The 23,164-nt window shown below is 42.0% G+C and overlaps 1 protein-coding gene across 1 annotated transcript in view; it reads left to right on the top strand.

The window, feature by feature from the left end:
• The first annotated feature begins 390 nt into the window (after nucleotides 1-390).
• The window catches only part of DHX15 (DEAH-box helicase 15), a 51,926-nt gene continuing 29,152 nt past the window's right edge, over nucleotides 391-23,164 (top strand). The window contains exons 1-5 of the mRNA XM_083754940.1: nucleotides 391-596; nucleotides 9,792-10,134; nucleotides 17,577-17,770; nucleotides 19,993-20,152; nucleotides 20,582-20,800. Coding sequence (XP_083611066.1) covers nucleotides 523-596; nucleotides 9,792-10,134; nucleotides 17,577-17,770; nucleotides 19,993-20,152; nucleotides 20,582-20,800 — 990 coding nt within the window. The 5' untranslated portion in view covers nucleotides 391-522. The remainder of the gene's footprint in view (nucleotides 597-9,791; nucleotides 10,135-17,576; nucleotides 17,771-19,992; nucleotides 20,153-20,581; nucleotides 20,801-23,164) is intronic.

Here is a 23,164-nt window from a genome sequence, read left to right as displayed (position 1 = left end):
GTTTTCGGTTAATTTGACTTAACATATTTAACTAAGGAATTATTAAATTTAACCCACTCTTCCTGAAACTCCTGATACGCAGCAAATAACAAATTTGAGGCGCCTCCAGGGTCGCCTATTGCGCACCCCTAGGCTTGGATGTGAAGGCACAAGTATCTGCCTCGCGAATAAACGGAAGGTCATAGAGGGTTGGAGAAATAAAATAATGATGCCTGTATTGAGGACCCTTCCCTTCATCTATAGCGCCCGGCGGGCCGTCTTTTTATGTTATTTATTTATTTAAAAAGCAGAAGGGAACCATGCGCATGCCGGAACGCCAGTGCTGGGGGGTGAGGTTTCCGACCGGAGCTTTAGCCCCAGCCGTACCTCCTCCTCCTCTCCTCGCGGCTGCCGAGGCCGCTTCCTTCCGGCCGCCATTTTAGCTTGAGCTTCCCCTTGCCTCTCTCTATCTCTCTCCCCATCTCCCTCTCTCTCTCTCTCTCCGCGGCCTCCTCGCGGCCGCCTGCCCTGCCGCCCCCGGCCATGTCCAAGCGCCACCGCCTCGACCTCGGGGAGGACTACGGCTCCAACAAGAAGCGGCTCGCCGCCCCCGATGGGTAAGGAGGAGGAGGAGGAGGAGGAGAAGCGGGGGCGCCTCTCCGCTCGACGAGCACATTCCTGCTCTCCGGCTCCCTCAGCGCCGTTGTTCGGCGAGGAGGCCGCGCTGGGCGGAGGAAGCGGGCGGGGAGCCGGCGGCCCCTGCTCCCCGCCCGACGCGCTGCGGCCTCCCTGGAGGAGGCTGGCCCGCAGCCAGGCCGGGCCGGCGGCCCCTTTGTGTCCCTCGGCCTCGGCGCTGCCAAGGCTCGCTTTCCGCGCGGGCTCCGTGCGCGCCCCCGGCTCCCTGCCTGCTAGCTCTTAAAACCGCCAGTTCTTCGTCGCGGTTGCTTTCATTATTATTATTTATTATTATTATCACCCTCACGACAGGAAAATGCAAATTCTTCGTCGCGGCTGCTGCTGCTGCTGTTGTTGTTGTTGTTATTATTATTATTATTATTATTATTTATTATCTCCCTCACGACGGGAAAATGCAAATTCTTCGTCGCGGCTGCTGCTATTATTATTATTATTATTATTATTATTATCTTCCTCACGACGGGAAAATGCAAATGAGAATCGACTAAAATATTGGGGGGGGGGGCAGACATAATCTATCTCAAGACTCGGCACACGTCTGAATGACCATGCCGATCCACTTCCAGCCTCCTCAAATATTTTATTTTTTTGGTGGGGGTGGGGAAAGAAAGGGACCTCGGCCCTTAGGAGTTGGCTCTTATGATGAGAATATAAAATGCATAATCGAAAGTTTTGTGTTCCCCACATAACCCCCCCCCCCACCTGCCATATCTGCTTCAGCCAACTAAAAGACCAGCAGGGCTTCAGAAAGCACGTGGTTTTGTGTTTTTCTGTTGTGGGACTACAATTCCCATCATCCCTAGCTAAGCAAGGCCAGTGGTCAGGGGTGGTGGAAGTTGTAGTCCCCACAATAGCTGGGGGGGGGCAAGTTTGAGAAGCACTGAATTGTAGGGGGTGTTACTTACGCATCGTGCCATTTTTATGGAGGAAGGCTGTACAGTGGATGCTTGGGTTGTGAACATGATCCGTGCAGGAGGCACGTCCGCAACCCACAGCGCCGCATTGCACACGCGCAGGTTCGGCGCTTCAGACATGCACAAAGCGTGATTTAGTGTTTCTGCGCATGTGCGAGCGCCGAAACCCGGAAGTAACCCATTCCGGTACTTCCAGTTTTTGGCATGTCCGTAACCGAAACGCTTAACCTGAAGTGTCTGTAACCCGAGGTATGACTGTAGTGAGAAAACCAGAGTTCAGCCTCTCTTCCTTGTGCAGCTGGAAAATGTTTAGAAATCCGGAGAGCCACTTCCACTTCAGTGTGGACACAACACTGATAGGGGTGGGTGGGGGATTAGATTATTGTTCTAACAAAGGGTACCTTTGTTTGGCTTTGTTTTTCTTTTTGTGCTTTGGAGACAAGCATGTTTCGTAGATGGGAGCCCATTTCACCCAGTATTTTATATTACTTTGTTGGGAGTGCAGCCATCATTGTCCCTGACCATTGGGCCATACTGACTAGGTCTGATGGGAGCTGCAGTCCCAATAAGTATTAGGAGCAACACAGGTTCCTCACCTTGGTAAGTGTGTGCACACATATATTCTCAAGTACAATGGTACCTTGGGTTACATACGCTTCAGGTTACAGACTCCAGTAACCTAGAAATAGTACCTCGGGTTAAGAACTTTGCTTCAGGATAAGAACAGAAATCGCACGACGACGGCAGCAGGAGACTCCATTAGTTAAAATGGTGCTTCAGGTTAAGAACAGTTTCAGTTTAAGAACGGACCTCCGGAACGAATTAAGTACATAACCAGAGGTACCACTGTACAGAGATAAAAGGGAGTGGGGTCGGGGGAAGGCGTGTTGTACAGAGTTAGGCAGAATGTTTAAAATAGTGATGTGAGTGGCTCTGTGGTCTAAACCCTGACTATTGGTCCTGATAGCTAGGGATGATGGGAGTTGAAGTCCAACAACTGCTGGAGACCCAAGTTTCAGAAAGGCTGCTTTATCCTATTACTGCTAAGTTCACTCAGGAACCTTTGGTGAGGGACTTTGTTGAAGTACAGGCTATGACTATTTTATGGCCTTACATGTGTCCCCCCGGGCGTTCAGGATCGTTGCCTGTATTTAATGTCCATTGGATAACATCCACAACACAGCCAGGACATGGATATTATGTTGTTCTGTGTAGGTTCGTATGGCATATACAGTGGTGCCCCGCAAGACGAATGCCTCGCAAAACGGAAAACCCGCTAGACGAAAGGGTTTTCCCTTTTGGAGGCGCTTCGCAAAACGAATTTCCTATGGGCTTGCTTTGCAAGACGAAAAGGTCTTGCGAGTTCCTGCGGGTTTTTTCCCCTCCCCCCTTTTTCTAAGCCGATAAGTCGCTAAAAGCCGCTAATAGCGCTAATCCGCTAAGCAGTCAATGGGCTTGTTTCGCAAGATGAAAAAACCGCTAGACGAAGAGACTCGCGGAACAGATTCTTTTCATCTTGCGAGGCACCACTGTACTGGGCATTTTCCTTTTGCATGCCACTTGATTCATGAATGGAAACATTTTCATATGTTGCAAAGCATATGTTGCACAGATTCTGCACAGGCCCTTGGTTATACCTGACACTGATAGTTGGAACCAGTCATCAGGACTCCATGAGTTCTTTTGAGGGAGGCCACTAACACTTCTGTCCTGGAAGCATTGGGGTAACCTTTAATAATAATAATTCTGCAAAGGTCTTTTCATAAATGGAGAAAATCTAGTGCAATGCCAATACAGATGGGGGTCTTTGTATTTCAACAGTGTGAATATTCCATAACACTAGTGCCCCCAATACAAAAAGGCTCACCTCTGCATCACCGCAAGCCAAAAATCATTAGGTTGTGGCAAGACTAATTGGGAACCATTTGATCTTAAACTTAATGCCCTTAACAAGCTATTGGGTAAGGGGAAGGATTAAGTCATTCAGGTAACCTGGTTCAGAATTGTTTCGGACTTTGTAAGTATATAATCTGATCTTGAAATCAACTTAATGGCTAATAGGCAGTTCAGATCCCTGAGGATAAACATGATATGTTTTCATAAGGACCACCTCTCAGACTCTGCATTATGGACCAGCTGCAGCATCTGGACCATCCATAAGGAAAGCCCCATAAGGCTTTCATAGTAGTCTAAACATGGGGTATTCCTGTCCAGTAAAATGACACAGTTTATATACTGGAGGAAGCTGGCAATAGGCACTCTTTGCCATGGAGATCACTGTGTGTGTGTTCCATCAGAGGGAATGCAGTCCCATCTAGAATAGCCAAAATGCCTCATTCTGACCTGAGAACCACTACTCATCGTGTCTCTGACGTAAAGGTAAAGGGACTCCTGACTGTTAGGTCCAGTCGCGGGCGACTGGGTTGCGGTGCTCATCTCGCTTTACTGGCTGAGGGAGCTGGTGTGCAGCTTCCGGGTCATGTGGCCAGCATGACTAAGCCGCTTCTGGTGAACCAGAGCAGTGCACGGAAATGCCGTTTACCTTCCCGCTGGAGTGGTACCTATTTATCTACTTGTACTTTGACGTGCTTTCGAACTGCTAGGTTGGCAGGATGGCACTTGTGTACTAAGCCTTAAATGGGTCCAAGTATCTAAAAGAAACCTTCCCTGGAATTACTTGAAATACATGCCCAACAGACTGCTGGACCAAATTCCCTCCTCCACTGAAATATGGTTGATAATATGCTTACGAATATTGAGAGGCAGGTGGAATTTAAACTTCCATCTTCCACACTGGTCGTATAGGTATCCACAGTTTCAGTGATGTAGCTTAAATGTTGAGTTGTGTGAGTGAACTAGGTTGCCTGACAGCCACCTCCCTATTATAACTAGGATTGGTGTTTGGTCAGAAAAAAACTTGGTTAATGGACCATTCAAATATTCTGAAATAATATTTTTGGCTGGGGGACAGGAAGAGTGAGTGGGGTGGGGTGGGGAAGCTGCCAGAGGGTGGTGCCCATGATACCCTCTTAAAATTCCTAGTGACTTGCATCCTCAAAATGATCGGGAACCCTTGCTTTTGTACAAATTTGTGTGTGCTGTGACATCAAAAGTGGTTTGGCTGGCGCATTTTTAGGCATTTCATCTTCCCCTTCAGGCAACTGTCCAAGAGATTAAAATTTTGACTGGCTAGTGCAGGCTGGGTAGCTGACTTTCCTAGACTTGCACCATTTTGATGGCGGGCTGTATATGTTTTATGCTTCTCTGAATTTTGTATTGTTATTCCTGTTCAGAAATGCATGTAGTGTTTGTTTTTTTTTGCTATATATTAATCCTTCATTTCCCCCACACAGGTCAGGGTATGAGCATTTCTCACAGGAAAGTTGTAGGTCAGGGAACATGTGCACATTAATGAGAAACTTACAAAGTCTTGAATGGTGCAGGGCTTGGGAACAAGGGGCTTTCCATTGTACTGTAGCTACCAGCTGATACCACAAAAATGTTACTGGCCACTTAGCAAGGACATTCTTAACTTCAGGGAATATTTGATAGTACATACATGTGGCCATATAATAGATAGTTGGTTGAATATTGACAACTGATCAGTTCCAGCCATTCCACCATGCTATACGGGAGGGAGATGGAACCGCAGGGCCTCTACCCACTCTGCTGATAGACCAGCAGCTTTAGGTTCTTACCAAATCATTCTATTTCAGCTGGTCAGTACAAGCTTTTATCTCCCTCCCTCCCTCCCTTTTCCATTTGTTTTGTGTCTTTTAGACAGTAAGCCTTAGGACAGGGACTGCCTTATCATGGAAGCCTTTTTTGACTGAAAAGCAGAACAAAAATAGGTTTAAATTTTTATTTTTTTTAACCACTATCCCAATCCTGATTTACAAAACTGATGCTTCTTAGTAGTTAGCTGTTAGTTATTCACCCTGAGCAAATGGGCTATTTTGAGGATGCTACTTTCAGACCCACAACTGTATTTGTTTGCTGGTATTCACGCAGTCCACATGTAATGGAAAAGTAATGGTTCCCACCATGAAAGCAAGTCACTGGGAGCATGTCTTCCCACTGCAAAAGGAAGCGGCTTCTGTTATGCAGCTGTGAGGAGGACACTGAAAGTTTCTATTCTATATTAAACTAACCACCTTTCCCTGTGATAATTGAACTTGGGGGAAATGTGATCTGCCCAGGCGTGGGCAAGCTGTGTCCCAAGAGCTGCATGTGGTCCTCAGCCTAATTCTCCCTCTGGGGATGCCCAGAGTGGAAGGTGAGGAAATATGGGGGGGGGGGGTACACCAGAAATGGATGGTGCAGTGGGAGGAGGATAGGAAATCCTCTGAAAATGATTAGTTCAGACCTTTGGTAAGAGCAAGCTGTCCTTTGGCAACTGCTGGGCAAAGAGGGGAAGGGAAGAGAAAGAAGGAAAGCCGGTGGCAGAGAAAGGAAGAAAAGATGACCCCATCCACTTTTTACTCTGGTCTTGCACCCACATATACTTTGAGAGAATGCAGACCTCGACAGAAAAGTGTTTCCTCTCTCTAGTTTAGTGGCTAGTGAAAAGAGGCCAAAATCAAAGTGTGGTGTCATTTGGTCTCCAACCATAGTTTAAAAGAATCATGTTTCCCTAAGTCTTACAGTTGTTCTTTATGTTATTGAGAAACAATGATTTCCTATTCTGTTTCAACAGAACCAGTGGGTATGTAAAAGGTATATTTAGAGGTGGGTAATTGACTCTTTACCCACCTGCATTGCATGTGGCAATTCCATAGTTTGCAGTAGTTCATACTCATGTGGTAATGTTGATGTGCTGCTGTACTAATAGAACAGGGATCCCCAACTTGTGGCCCATGGGCTGGAAGCGGCCCACAGAGGCTGTTTAATCGGCCCATGAGCCGCCCCTGAACGGAGCCTCCCACTTGGCGAGTCCCCATGTGCTGCGCTAAACTGGCGTGGCACGGGGACTCTCTTCCATGCCGCCAGAAATTGCTTCTGCGCAGGCACGATTTTCAGCGTCTTTGCATGCGCAGAAGTGATTTTCGGCGCTGCGGACATGCGCAGATGCGATTTCCGGCGTCGTGCTACGCCAGCCCAGCCCACGGAGGATCTCCATGGGAGTGATCCGGCCCATGCCCGTTAAGCCTTGCTGACCCCTGTAATAGAACACCCTGAGTCTACTCATTTTGGTTGCACACAACCATACATACATAAACTGGTGTAGTGAAGCAGTTTCTGCAATTGGTCCTATATAGTTTGCTTATTTAAAATATTTATATACCACTTGGCAGGTGGATCTCACAAAGTAATTTTGTTTCCTACCAGTGGGGTCCCTTTTTGGTATGGTGACCCACAAGTCCAAATGTACTTGGCATAGTGACCCATTGTTTTATTGTCACATGAATTTTTGACAATCGGTCTTCAGCAGCCATTGATTGTGTGCATTTTAACTACAAGGTTGCCCATTTTCTAACCATTACTTGAGGCATCCAAGAAAAATACTAAACACCCCTATTAATGTGGAGTTTTTTGAAATATTTATAGTGCTTACAAAATTAATCAGTTTTTTTATAGCAGTGTAAGAACACCAGGACGCAGGTGGCGCTGTGGGTTAAAGCCTCAGCGCCTAGGACTTGCCGATCGAAAGGTCGGCGGTTCGAATCCCTGCGGCGGGGTGCGCTCCCGCTGCTTGGTCCCAGCGCCTGCCAACCTAGCAGTTTGAAAGCACCTCCGGGTGCAAGTAGATAAATAGGGACCGCTTACCAGCGGGAAGGTAAACGGCGTTTCCGTGTGCGGCTCTGGCTCGCCAGAGCAGCGATGTCACGCTGGCCATGTGACCCGGAAGTGTCTCCGGACAGCGCTGGCCCCTGGCCTCTTAAGTGAGATGGGCGCACAACCCCAGAGTCTGTCAAGACTGGCCCGTACGGGCAGGGGTACCTTTACCTTTACCTTTACCTTTAAGAACACCAAGCATCTGATAGGTAGATATTGCTTCGTAAGCTATAAAAATATTCTTAAAACATACAGCTGCACAGGCAGTGCTAGATACAGCAAACTTAGAATATTTTTAATAGTTTTATTCACTATAAAGTCCGTTTTGGCAAGTGTAAGTGGTATGGCTGTGCTTTCATTTTGCCAACAAGTAGGTCAGTGTGGGGTTTGATGATTGTGAGACATAGTCTCAGATCATTATTAATGTATAAGATAAAGATATTATTTCTTATTTCAACTAAGCAAACTTCAAATTACCCTTGACTTAACTATTGGCTAATCCTGGCAGTAGATCCAGTGACAGTTTGCCACAAGGTGCTTATAGATGGAGTTGTTTTGAGTCACTATAACAGCTTGCCTCTTATGGTGTGAGTGTCTTGTGATGAACTGTTACTCGATCTGCTGCCAGTCGCCAAGCATTAAAATATAAGACTGAAGCCTTTCTGCTGTACAGTTACAAGTGTCAACACAGTGTTATAATATGCCTTTACCTTTTTAAAAATAATATGCCAAGAAACTGTAAGAGGTATTCATCATGCGAGTTAAGGATTAAAAGCCATAATTATCTGGGTTATACTTGTAAAGACTGCAACCCATTTGCAACCAACTAGCAGGTTGTGACACACAGGTTGGAAATACTGCTTTAAATGGCTTCAGCAAACAGCTAGAGTGGACTTCGTACTTCACATTTGTAACTGCGCACCACCTAAAAAGTAAGGAGTAGCACTAACAATATTTTTATGTATGTATGTATGTATGTTATAGAATAAATCAAAGGAAGTTATAGTATCAGTTTATCAATACTATACTATCACCAGTGCGTAACACTTGTATTTAAAGCAGGATGGTCATCTTAGTCGGTTGAATTTGCATAGCAATATAAGCATCATCTTGCCTTTAGATCACGTATATGTGAGTGTTGTAGTAGCATAATCTTAGATAATTCCCTCTTTTGTCTGGGAGAATAGCAAAAGCCTCTTTTAAGATGAGACTTGCCAAGAGAGAAGTTAAAACATCTGCTGCCTAATTAATCAGCTCAACTTTTTGATTGGTCAAAATACTTATGGTAAATTAAATGTTCCCATCTAAATTTAAAGGCATTTTCCTGGAAGTTAATGCCACATATAATATGCGTCAGTGGTTTGAAGGAGGTGGGTTGAACTAGGTTGTGCCTCCATCATAGTTAGTTAACAGCATCATCACCACTGATTCTTTGTTTCATCTACTTTGTTGACCTTTTCTCCTTTCCTGGCTGGTAAGATTCCTTTTTCTGTGTCATTGTCATATTGTGTCTTCCACTGACATCTTTGGCTTGGAAGTGCAGAAAGAGAGCCAAACACAAATCCTTAATTTTACAGTTGTTCCCGTGTCTTTAAGCAAATTGGAGTGCAAAAGGCAGATGGTCTTCATTATGAGAATTCTTGGATTGTGGTGCTAGGTAGAATATAGGCTGTATGTCGTTGGATGTGGGTGTTTTATCATAACAAATTTAGTATGCAGGATTATTCAAGAGATCTATGAATTGAAAAAAAATCAAACTTGATTTATATCAATAATATACATATGACCAGTTTGGATGCTTTTCAGTAGTTTCTCCAGTGATTGCAGATAGCTTCCCTTAAACACAAGACCACTGCAGATTGCCTCTTGAAACAGCCAATTTTGGGTGTCTTATAAATGTGCTCTCAATTCATGTGGAGCAACGGTGAAGCCCAAGGAACATGGCCAGTGCCCTGATTGTGCACCCTAGAACACCTGTAGGAATCATATGCCTTACCTAAGGATCCAGTTGTAGATATATGGAGGTTCCTTGGCACATGTCAGTGTGGAAGGAATTTCCTGGGGTTGGGGAGTTTGAAACCCTGGCATTTAATTCCTTAGTGCTTATCTGTTTCAAATAAAAAGCTTTCATGCCCTGCATTGGTATTTTCAGACTTGCAAAGCAAGGCAGAACAGAAATTGAATACCCTAATTTTTATAGGCTTAGTTCATGACGAAGCTGTTCTGAAAACCCAGAATGACTTGTCTATCCTTGATTATCATCATCATGGCAAATCATTCTAGAATATCTTATATAGAGGTAAAGGTAACCTAGAACCAATAGAAACATGGGCTTGTTTATTTCCAATAAGGAAATTTTGTAATAGAGAGCCTTTACTATGGTTATTTCAATGTAACTTATCTTTCTTTGTCCTGGAAATCATTTAGGAAGGATCGAGATCGTGAACGGGATCGTGATGACCGGTCCAAAGACCGTGACAGGGATCGAGATAGAGACCGTGACAGGGAAAGAGATAAGGAAAAGGATTTACGCCCATCAACCAATTCTGCACTCCTTCCTGGTGTTGGGTTGCCACCTTTAAAGCCAGCTGTTCTTCCACAGGGTATTAATCCATTTACAAATCTACCACATACACCTCGTTACTATGAAATCTTAAAGAAACGACTTCAGCTCCCTGTCTGGGAATATAAGGAAAGATTTACTGATATTCTGATCAGACACCAGTCTTTCGTACTTGTTGGTGAGACAGGTTCTGGCAAAACAACACAGGTAAGTTATTTTCCCAACCTTTATTCATTTGTAAAGATTTTGTGGTGTGCAGCAAGTGTTAAATGTTTGGAAGGATTCTGTGAAAGTATTAAGTGTTGTACTGGCAATATTTCAGTGTCCTTAACGAAATTCGCTGTGCAGTGACACATCACAGGTCTTACCCTTTTGAGCAAGATCTGTTTAATGAACCTTTCAGTTGCTTAATGACTAGAAAATGATGTAATGAGATTTCACTCTCCTCCCCCCACCTCTGGTACTCTGTCTGTCTCTTCAGGGTCTGTTACCTTTTCATAAAAGGTTCAGTGATGTTTGAATTGCTCAATACAAGCCTGTGTTAATCTACAAATAACTGCTATTCTGGTTACTATAAGTGTTGGACTTATAATAATGGTAAGAAAGTATGGGAAGGCACTTACTCAAACCGTATTTTTCTGAAGCTGGCTACTGGCTTAATAGAAAAAAACCAATGTATTCCAATTCTTTTTCACTGATAGCAACTGAATTGCTTTGTTTTATATCCTTTGACAGTCTAAAATGACTGTTTGTTGCCTATGTAGATTGCCGTCTGGTTTGTAGTAGTGTTAGATCTAATCCTCTAGAAAGAATTATGTTGCTGATACAGGTGTGGAAAACATATTGCTCTCAAAAGTCATAGGTGCAGGGCTCATTGTTCTCTGGAGTTCACATAAAGGACAGTATTTTAAATGGTACACAGAAACAGACTTGTTACAAGAACAAAATGTTCTGGTGTATTTGCTCTTAATTTTCAATATATATATATAAATCTCCTTATTTCATCAGCTTTGCAACCATTGGTCCTATAGGTGTCAGTAAGATTTCTGACAGTGGTGAAGAATTTGTAGTCTATCAAAGGGAGATATTCAGAATCATAGAATTATAGAGTTGGAAGGGACCCAAGAGGGTTATCTAGTCCAACTCTCTGCAAGGCAGGAATCTTAAGAAAACATCCACATGTGCTGGTAAAGGAATGCTTCAATACTTAATATTCAGTACATTCAGAACTATCAGTTTGGGGGCATGGCCGTGAAGGAAAGAATATGGTCGCTTAAACTTTAAGCTCTACTCCAAGGCCCAGAAAAACAGCTTGGAGCTAGAGCCTGCTGTCCAGAAACCCCAAACCTTGAAGAAAGAAGAGAGGAATTGCAAAAGGATTCCGAAAAGCCGAAAATGAAAGGCCTCACTCAATTCTTTCTGCACATAGATAGAAAGCTCACTTCCCCAAGGACACCAATGCAGGCCAAAGCCAAGATGGCACCTCTCTTGAAAGAGGTGTCTTCCTCACTGGAGAAAGAAAATGGTAACAATGTCTTAAGAGAAGAATTTGCAGCCCAACAAGAAGTCATAAAGGAGCTTATTAAAAATACTCAGAAAGAACTATGCAATGCTTCCAATGGAAACGAAACTGGCAGAATGTAACAAGAGGCTTTACTCCTTAACGGAAACAACTGCAGCAACAAAAGATTAAGGCAAATCTATGGTAAAAAGTTTAAAGAATTGCAAAAAGAAAATACAGGTATATGAAGATGCAGAAAATCAAAATAGGAGAATTAATTTACATTTTCATTCTTCTGAAGAGGGAGTGGAAGAGAATGATCCTGCACAATTTATTGCTTCGTGGCCTAAATCACTGCTTCCAGACCTCATAATCTCGGCTGATTATTTTGAACGGTTACACAGAGCTCCCCCATGGTATAATTGTCTGCTTTGCCCGTTACAAGAAGGAGGAAATGTGGAATAAACTGAGGAACCCAATACCCATAACATATAAAAACAGCCCAGTTGCGGTGATGAAGGAACTGGATTTTGGAACACTCAAGAAAAGGAAAAACTCTCTGTGCTTGCACGATTAAACAATAAGAAGCTGGAATTAAATAATGCTTGGGTTTTCCTTCTGTCTTATCATCATGAGAGGATCAGCACAGCTCACAGCAACAAATAGACTTGAAGCAACAGATCTCCTCAACAGTCTTGGAATCAACCTGCCTCTGGCATGGCAGCTAGGAGAGGCAGTGGAAGAAGAATACTCTGACCTTTCCAATGGAGGTTGGGAGGATGCAAACAGGATGAAAAGATCTCGCAAAAGCCTGATATGTAACAGCCAAGGAGACCACTACAACACACCAAGCAGATTCCTGTGTCCTGCTTCCTGAGACAGACAGATGCCAACAACAACAACCAACATCAGACCAAGAAATATGGACTAAATCTGCACTGTTTTGGCTAACCCAGTTATCAGTAAGGCAGCCACAAGATCAACAGCCTCATTTGAAAGACTTGTAAATTCCTTCTGAGGATAAGGTCCAGGTGTAACACCCACAATCTATATAGAATTCTACTCAATGCATTGGTAGGTTCACTTGACCCAATTAAACATCAACATGAATGTGATATTGGTTATGAATTTAACCCAGGTCAGTGAAATAGACTTTGGACAAAAAAGCCTTTTAAGTCTCTTGGCAAGCTATAGAGAATTAACCCTAAAACTCATATAGGTATATGAGTATATATCCAGCTGACAGTGAGAGCTGGACCATAAAGAAGGCTGATCGCCGAAGAATTGATGCTTTTGAATTATGGTGCTGGAGGAGACTCTTGAGAGTCCCATGGACTGCAAGATCAAACCTCTCCATTCTGAAGGAAATCAGCCCTGAGTGCTCACTGGAAGGACAGATCCTGAAGCTGAGGCTCCAATACTTGCCACCTCATGAGAAGAGAAGGCTCCCTGGAAAAGACCCTGATGTTGGGAAAGATTGAGGGCACAGGCAGAAGGGGATGACAGAGGACGAGATGGTTGGACAGTGTTCTTGAAGCTATGAACATGAGTTTGACCAAGCTGCGGGAAGGCAGGAGTGCCTGGTGTGCTCTGGTCCACGGGGTCATGACTAAACGACTAAACAACAACAACAACTCCTCAATGCATTGGTGGGTTCACTTGACCCAATTAAACATTGATGTGAATGTGATTTCGGTTATGAATTTGACCCAGGTCAGTGAAATAGACTTTGGACAAAAAAGCCTTTCAGTCTCTTCTGGCAAGCTATAGAGAATTAACCCCAAAACTCATATACATAGTATATATCCAGCTATAAGTGAAGGGGCTGCCCCACACCCGGTATATATCTCCAGGTGTTGTAGGAATATACAGAAGTTCAAACATTCTGGAATTTGATACTTCAGCAAATTAATAAAATAACAAAAAATAGAAGTTGAACCAGAATTAGCTTTATTAAATTAATTTGAAGACAACAATATGGATTTACATAATGAAGAATTAATAAGTCATTTATTACAAGTGGTGAGATGCATCATAACCAGATACTGGAAAGACCTTTCTGGTAGAAGGATAGACAATTGGTACAAAACAGTTTGGGAAACAGCCCAATTGAGAGATTAAAAAATAAAATACAGTTGACATGTGGACAGATCAAGAAAGATGGCTTTCCTCTTATGTGGTTTAAAATTTCATAATATATGCCAGTATTTCAGAAAATGAACAATCCCCCTCATCAGCATTTGGCTCAATCTGGTTGATCTAAACTTAAATTTAAGCATAAATTACTATCTTAACTTTGAGTCAATATACCAGCACTTTATACTGTTTCATTGGTAACATATAGGAAAAATGACTATTACTCATACTTAATCTAAGCACAACCACAAGGGTTCCTCATGGACATTTTAGCTACGTGGTATTGAATGTTACCTGTTCTATCTTCCCCCTTTGTTTTTTATTTTTATTTTAACCTGTTCACAAACCAATAACTTATACATGGACTTTTTGAACCATACATTGCAGGTATTACTGCAAATTGTTTTTCCAAAAAAAGGTGAAGAATCAGTTTTGTAGAAAAGAACTCTTCTCTAAAACAAAGAGGAAAAGTATGATGCAGTGAATATTTGTGTTCTTGTTAAAGAGTTATCAGGGTCTAACATCTTGGGTATCTAAAATACAGTACATATTTTATTATAGGCTAGGATGTTATGACTATCGAAGTGACTATCAAAGCTATTCATCTTCTGCATTCTCTGATGAATTCAGAACAATTTAGCCTTTTCTTTCTTGTGGAGGCATCTAGCTCCCATGAAATGGAGATACAGCAAAGAATCAGGGTCCAGACGATGGTTTGCCGAGTGGTAACATGTGATGCAGGGATGCGGGTGGCGCTGTGGGTAAAACCTCAGCACCTAGGACTTGCCGATCGCATGGTCGGCGGTTCGAATCCCCACGGTGGTGTGTGCTCCTGTTGTTCAGTCCCAGCACCTGCCAACCTAGCAGTTCGAAAGCACCCCCGGGTGTAAGTAGATAAATAGGGACCGCTTACCAGCGGGAAGGTAAACGGCGTTCCGTGTGCTGCACTGGCTTGCCAGATGCAGCTCGTCACGCTGGCCACGTGACCCGGAAGTGTCTGCGGACAGTGCTGGCTCCCGGCCTTTAGAGTGAGATGAGCGCACAACCCTAGAGTCTGTCAAGACTGGCCCGTACGGGCAGGGGTACCTTTACCTTTACCTTTTAACATGTGGTGCAGGTTTTGTTAAGAGTGTCGGACCAAAAATTCTTAATGATCTTCTTGGCAGAGTGAGGATTTGGGCCTGTTCCCCTGATTCTAGCCCAATACTCTTCTCACTAGACTGATGTTTTCTAGTGATGATAAGTTTTGTGAGTGAGTAATTTCTTATGCTTGTCATATTTTTGTTTCAAGACTCATTGTGTAGGGATTGTTCCAGCTGCCTAGGCTGCCTCCAGATGGGTGGCTATCAGAAGTATGCACTTTTTCAGTGTTTACATCACACTGTATGTTCTGTCCACACCATGACATTCTGCACACATACAATAGAACGTGCATGCTAGGTGCCATCCTCCCCCCTTTAATCAGTAATTAAATTGATTAAATGCTCTTGCATCATAAATTAGCATTATAGCAGCAGGGTTATAGCACTGTTCTTCTGTTTCATAAAGTGTTGTAGCGGAAATTTAAAAATGGTTTTTTAAAAAATAAAATGGCATGTTCTGAGCTGTGATAGGTTTATTTCTGGAAATGTCAATTCCCACCTCTTAAACACCCCCTTTGGAAAAGACAGAAGAGTAACACTTAAAGGCATCTAGTGGAGATTGAACTACTCTTCCGTTCTTCTAAAAAGGGGCAGGCTTTCTTCCAGTATGAAAAAAGATAGAAGAACCTTGCGGGGTAATACAGAATGACAGTGATTAAATGACACTGTTGTGTGGATATACAGTAAAAAGTGAATGAAGCTTGAGAATTCCACACTATGGATACCTAATGTGAAAGTAGTGTGGTAAGTTGTATGATACCGTATGTGAAGTGCTTAACAAGGTCTGCCTGAAAAGTCAATATATAAATTCTGTAAATAATAATAATTGGGATCCTTACAGCAATATTTGGATTTTATTTTGACATATTAGTTTGACAGGATATCTGTCCTGAAGTAATCTTAATGCAGTTCCGCAAAAACTCTTGCATAATTGCACCAGACTAAACCATTGCCAAAAACATATTCCTAATTGATATTATAGCTTTTGTTCTGGCTTGCTGTTTGTAGCTATGTCTTACATAGCCAGCCTGTTGGTTTCAAGAACACACACTGCCTCAGTGAACTGACAGGGTATAACACCTGCTTTCCTAATAGCCACATTTAAAGTTATTTTCAAATGCAAAAACACAACAACAAATATGGCAGATAGATCTTCCCCACAGGCCTTCATTCTTCTTTGCCACAGGTCAGGATTTCATTTTGTCCATAGTGCTTGCCAATCATTTGTGTCAAATCTCCTTATCCAGGAGCATATAAGTAATAAGACTAGAGTAATTCAGTCTCCTTCCAGTTACAGATAGGTAGCCGTGTTGGTCTGCCATAGTCAAAACAAAATAAAAAAATTCCTTCCAGTAGCACCTTAAAGACCAACTAAGTTAGTTCTTGGTATGAGCTTTCATGTGCATGCACACGAAATTTAGCGTATCTGAAGAAGTGTTCGAAAGAATGCTAGAGGAAATGTGTAGAAAATTGCATAGCTAAAAGCTCTCCTTAGCTTGCTAGGAAGAGGCTATAGCAGATCCCCCCCCCCTCACTAGGGAAGATCTTGTTAACCAAAGGGTGGTAGCCAGGATGTTCTTAATGGTAGGATTAAGCATTCATTGGAATCCTCACTTGATATAGTCTCCAGTTTAATCAGGACATTTTCCAAGTATTGCCAGCTGATTGAGTACCCGAGTTGCATTAAGTTATTTTAGTTCACATCTTTCATCTTCCTTGCTCATGTATTGAAGCATTAGGAGTCATAAAATGAAAATGTGTATCTTCTCTTCTTGAAGCAGTCACTTAAAGATCATGCCGGTTTATCTTTGGTTGTTGGCTGTAGCATCACCATTAGGTCTCTGCAGTTTAAGGCTACTTTGCTTAGTCCCTGCAGAACGTCAATATGAACTCCATTGTTCTGCTGTTTTATTAAACAACTTAATTCAGGTAAAGCTTCAAATTCCTATCCCTGCATTTTTGCATAGTCAAGATAGATACAAGGTAGTCGTTTATATGAAATTGGGGAATATGTCTTCTTTTATTGCTCCTCCTCCTCTGACTGTCTTAAATAGGAATTTAGCGCTGCATGCAGTCCTCTGCCTCTCCTCTCTCCGTTCAACAGCCACTTGTCTCAAAGATGAATGTATAATACTCTGTTTCTAAAAGCAGCTTTCAGAATGGCATTAAACATTCACACCCCAAAACCTGCAGATTTTTGAGCCACATTGATTTGAACCCATTATATTCTGTTTGTATTTGAGGGAAGTTGTGTGTTTTACATGCTGATGCTCTCGTATGAAATAGCGTTGCATTCAGTGGTTGGAGGTTAAACAAAGTAGACACTGGGGGAAAAAATAGTACTTTGCTTTTGAGTTCATTTAATTGGGTTAAAAAAAATTCTATTTCCCTTTTGCTACTGTGTATTCTAGTTTATCTCTTGTTAGGCTGTACTAAACCAGTTACCTTAGTATCTTTTAAAATGTCTTATCTTTTACCCTTTTACAGAAGCACTTCTTTTCATATTAGTGTACAACTTTTCACAGTAATATGATCCAATTTTTTAGCTATTGGAGTTGCAAGCGGAACGCTTTGTCATAGATTTACACTTTCTTTGAATAGTAACTGTCTGAAAGACTGATATTTATCTTCAGTAAATATGGAGGCTAAGTGAAACACTTCAGCACTTAGTTTCATAGTCACTGGTGGCTATTATATTTGGTCATTTTAATGTGCATTGAACACAAGTTCCTATGACTGTTGCCCCTTTCTTCCCTGCTTGTGTCAGTTTAATACAAGCTTCTTGAATAAGGGCCTATTTGTATTTATCATTTCACAACTCTGATACATTTTAGAAATATAAATAATATACCGAAGATTTTTCCTGATAGATTCCTCAGTGGTGCGTTGATTATATGCGGTCACTGCCGGGGCCAAAGCGAGGTGTTGCTTGTACCCAGCCCAGAAGAGTTGCCGCAATGAGTGTGGCCCAGCGAGTTGCTGATGAGATGGATGTCATGTTAGGACAAGAAGTTGGGTACTCTATTCGATTTGAAGACTGCAGTAGTGCAAAAACTATTCTGAAGTAAGTATTGAATGCCACCTTTTCCTAAAATCGACCATCTTGGGAGGAGAGGCTTTCGAAATTGCTTGCTCGCTAGCTTATATTCGAGGGAGACATCTCAGCTTGGGAAGAGCTGTGAGCATTCATATGTCTGTTCTATTCAGTGCATGTAGAAAGTAACAACTTCACTATGCTGTAGTAAAGTATATCACATTTATTTGACCATGGTGTCTCTCAGACCACCCACTCTGTCTGTGGAAAGATAGAAATGTTTGATTTGGGTGATATGGGGGACACATGCAATTCTTTTGTTACTTTCTCCCTGGGTCAGTGTGGAGGAACATGTAAATGCCAACATGTGTAATAGGTTATTTGTTTATTAGTTAAAAAATACATACTACTTTATTTTGGGAAATGCTCTAAGTGGTTTACAATAGAGATTTCCTCCTGAAATGCAATATGGACAAGTCCCTGAAGAGGAAACTGTGTAGTGTACCAAGTTAACTTTGCTTAATTTCTTCATCCAAACAATATTTTCAGAGGAGACTATTAATCAGGTAGTGTCACTAATAGCATCACTGCAAATGCATCTAAAAGTACAAATTGCTTCTTCTGCAGCTTAAGAATCATTAGAGAGTATAGTTGCCTTTAAAAATGTCATGAATGGGTGTGACTATATTTTGTAAGGGTTTGAGCAGAGCTGTTACGGATATCTAGTGTACTGCATTGCTAATAGGACAATGTATGCCAAGCAGTGGAGTATATACAGGGCTGAATGCATAATTATTTTGAATTTGAAAAAAAACATTTCAACTCACCAAATGAGTGTTACTGTTGTTGAATATTCTAAACGTGTGTTACAAATATGAAACACTTAGTTGTCCTCACATATGTTTATGTTTTTAGGGGCACCTCACTGATTCAATTTATGCAGATTTGAGCCCCCACTGAGTATCTAAATGAGGGGTGAAAAACTGAATCCGATCAGTGGGCTGGTTGATAGCTGAACAATGTTGTCCGCCTGTCAGTCACCTGATTAGCCCATTTTTGAACTCAAACTGTGTGGGCAAAGGCACTGCCTGCAAAGCACAGCTGATCATTGGGGTCTTGGAAAACTCTGTGTGTGGCTTTTGTAAGACCTGACAATCAGCTGGTTGTTGGCACTTGCAGAGTGCTTCTCAGGTGTCTGCAAACCCTTTTGTGATTGAGGCAGGTCTTACCTGCCTCACACATGACATCATACATGAGATCAGGTGAGGGCAGCTCTGCTGCATCAGACCAAAGGCCCAGCATCCTGTTGTTACTGCAGCCAACTAGAGTCCTATGAAGCTCTCAAGCAGAACGTGAGCGCAGCAGCAGCGCTCTTCCCCACTTGTGCTCCACAGCATACTGCCTTTGTTCCTGGAGGTTTTCTGAACCTGTTTTCTGGTTCCATGGCTTTTAAAGGGGGAAAGCTGTGTTCAAAACCTGCATGTACTATGGGTGTCCTTGCGTGAATGCAAAGAGATGAGGGTTATACCAAAAAAAAGAAATAAAGAAATGAGGCTAGAATAGCAGTTCCCAAACACTGTGCTATGAGAGAACGGTGGGAGTGCAGTGAGGAAAAAACAAATTAGAGGTTTCTTTTGAGACCCATGTACCTATCCACAAAGGGAACTACTTGCTGCATCTCTATATGACTCATTGTTCTGGCCCAGAACAGAGACACTTGCTGCAGCACAAGCGGATAGGTTCTACTCAGCACAGATAAGTTTAAATTCTCCAAAAGTAGACAAGTATTGCCTGTCAGAAATACAAAGACCATTGACCTGGGGTGTCTGCAGTATGTTTTTAATGGCTAGGCTAAAGAAAAATGCACACATTCTGTGCAAGAGATAAAAGAGGTCTACCCTGTAATTTTTAGTTGGTTGGTATATATACCATAAAGGGATCTATGTGGTATTTCTTGCTTTCATCACTCTCAAACAGGAAAGCTGGCAATGACATTGCACTTCCCCTAAGCAGCTAGACATACCTTGCTGCCATTATTAACATTATTAACTCATGACTATATCAACCCAAGATTGCAAGGAAACAGTAAGTGTGGTGCTAACACTGACAAAAAACATTGGACTGTGTGCAGTTTAATCCTTCCAAGTTCAGGAAGAAGCAGATAGGAGAAAGTTAAGAGCTTTTTCTGTACAAAGTAAGGGAAGAAGAAAAACATCCTGTATCTGGGATTAAAATATTGGTTTCCTGTTCAGGTACATGACTGATGGTATGTTACTACGTGAAGCTATGAATGACCCTTTGCTGGAACGTTATGGAGTAATAATTCTTGACGAAGCCCATGAAAGAACACTGGCTACCGATATTTTGATGGGAGTTCTAAAAGAGGTTGTAAGGCAAAGATCTGATTTAAAGGTCAGTAGTATATATCAAATGTAGAATGTTGGAAAACTCATTTGTAGAAGATGTTCTCACTACTGGATTGCTTTGCACATGTGAAATAAGGTTTGCATTTTGTATGTGTGCTTAAAATTTGTTCATAGTGGGAACTTTTATAATTCATGGAAAACCTTAGGTTATAAGTAATATTATAGCAACTTTGTTCACCCCTTTCTTCCCCAATGTTTGCTTTATTAAACACACAGTACATTCCTTTGTGTATTTATCCAAAAGCATGTCTCAATGAATTCCCAAGTGAGTGTACATAGGATAGTAACTTAAGCAAATGCGAATGTGATGGTGTGATCATATTGGTTTTGATATTCACGTTGCATTTTAGTGTACCTAAGAATTGGTATGTGGGAGCCAGCTTCCAAATAACACCTTTCCCCTTTAATATTGCAGGTTATAGTTATGAGTGCAACTCTTGATGCTGGCAAATTTCAGATTTATTTTGACAACTGTCCTCTCCTCACTATTCCTGGCCGTACGCATCCTGTGGAGATCTTTTATACCCCAGAACCGGAAAGGGATTACCTTGAGGCAGCTATTCGTACAGTAATCCAGATTCATATGTGTGAAGAGGAGGAAGGAGATCTTCTACTTTTTCTTACTGGACAAGAGGTATTTCTGAGATTTTTTTTCTCATAAAGGTTGCACGTGAAGTTTTTGCTCTATATTAAAAAAGTATTTTCTCTTAGGAGTTACTAGCTACTTATTTTTCAGCAGTTTCATAAGAAAGGTTTCATAAGCAAAGCTCTGTGTGGATTACAGTTGAAATACACTAAATGGACAAACAGTAGTTAAAATGTAGACTGAGAAAAATTGTACTTGCATCTCAAGGAGAATGTCCTTCTTCTTTATTAATTTTTGCATAACCTCATAGCTGGCACCTGCTCAGGACTTTATAATCAAGAGGGTTTTTAAGAATTATTTAAAAGGTTTCATTTCAAAACATTGCATTTACTGGAATCAAAGTCATAAGAGGCTACTTCACAAATGTAACACCTCAGATTTCATTGTTACATTCAGAAGGTTCCCCCTTGCAGAGTGGCTGTTGCACTAGTGGAATGAAATTTGTGCATGCTTTCCCCAAATAAGTTTATAACCAATCTAAACAAAAGATTGCTTTTAAAAGGCAAGATTGGAAAAGAGATTTCTATTTCTGTAAAAGTTTCTAATTTGCTGATTGCCCTCTTTAAACCGTTCTAGGTGTGTAGTGTTATTATTTAAGGTGATGTGCAAGCCACTTTTCAAAGGTTCTAAATGTGTAAACTGCGTGTAGCATATCTGTTGAATTCTGTCTTCTTGCAATAAACTCAGTGTTTTCCACTTCTAAACTACCTCATCTAGGTCCTGTAAGCAAATCCCTTATTGATGTGAGGTTTCAGTTGTTATATCCTCTTTGTACTCTAAAAACAGATACAGAGAACATATAGACAAATCAAAAGATGTTGTGCTCTGAATATGGTGACTCCCCCAAAGTCCTGATCTGACCGCGAAATCAGCAGCACAGCTGTGAAATAAAGCTATTGCATGTACTTAATTTGGAGGAAGTCAAAGACAATTTGTAAGCAGTTCAAAATGGTTTTCTTCACTGTTCTGCAAGAGAGATTCCCACATATTTTCTCTTTCACAACATCCTCGCAGTCCAGTATTTGGCCCAGATCATCCCACTAGGTTGCAGATGGGATCAGGAGGAATCCATCCTGTATCATAAAATGACCCATAATGAAATTTCTTTTTCTTTCTGTTCCAACGAGTTCCAACTTAATACTTGAGGAATCCAAGTTGCTACTTTCTCTGCAACAAGATAGTAGGATGCAATTGAAGTGGGAAAACCTGAACGTTTTCTGCTTGACAAAATAGCTGTAATCCCTATCCACAGTCTTGGAATATTGAGGGGGGAGGGGGAGTGCTTTACGGTGGCAGCTTCTGTGGTTCACTGTGTGATTGTAGATAGTAGTGAATGTGCTGAGGTATCCCTCCCCTACGGCTTTCATTAACTTAAGTCTCTTGCTGCATGCTGGCACATCTGAGTTGGGAGCAGTCACCAGTGTCCTTAGTCATTTGATTCAGCAGTATGGTTTCCTCCAGTTAAAGAAGCTGTGCTCCTGACTGGCTGGACACATGAAACAGCAATTCAATTGCTCTCTCCGTGTGAGGTGAGCTGTATGCTTCTTTGTATATTCTTTCCATGTGAAAGAAGCTAAAGGGATAAAGAGCTGGTGTGTGGAACTCCCATTTCTCCAACGTTCCAGCAATGTGATTGCAGAACCCGTTGCAAAAGCGAACCCTGGCTCTGGTGCACGGGGACAAGGTGTAAAAGAAGATGTTGTTTTTGGGACTTGGATTCAGCACAGTATTAGTATTTCCCTCCCTGACATGCCACCTTCTGCAGTTGTAGTTGCTGAAGAAGTTCTTGATCGGTTGTAGCCATTTCTTTTTGATTAGGGGGCTGTGCTCACCTTCATATAAAATGTCAGAAGGAATGAACAGATCCCTAGATCTTGTAGTCTGTTGCAGCTATTTCTGACTTAGCTGTGCTAGAGATACGCAGTATAAAAAGCCGTGCTAGCCTTTAATGTCCTGCAGATACTGGAAGAGCCCATGGCTAGGGTCCTGATTTGGAGCATATCTGTAAACGTGCTAGAGAACCACATTTCTTTCTCCTGGATGAAATGGAACAGAGTTACCTTAGCACAGTCAGCTGTGTGACAGTAAAAATAAATTTCAATATAACAGGTTGTGCTTTGCCAGTAATAATTCACGGCACAACCTGGAGGTGCAAGAAAATAGCTTTATTTTGTGTACTCTGCTGATTTTTGAATTAATAGACAGGATTGCTCTAATGTGCTGCTGATAAAAACATATGCCCATGAGACATGTTGGCTTTGCTGCTTCAAACTTTAGGTGTGCAGTTGCCTCATTTGTCAGACATTGTAAGCATATATGTCAGAAGAGAGTTTCAGAAAGACAGTTTAAAAT

The sequence above is a fragment of the Podarcis gaigeae genome (genome assembly GCF_964106915.1).
Source record: "Podarcis gaigeae genome assembly, chromosome: 9".
Lineage (NCBI taxonomy): Eukaryota > Metazoa > Chordata > Lepidosauria > Squamata > Lacertidae > Podarcis > Podarcis gaigeae.
This window is presented reverse-complemented; position numbering and strand designations above follow the sequence as displayed.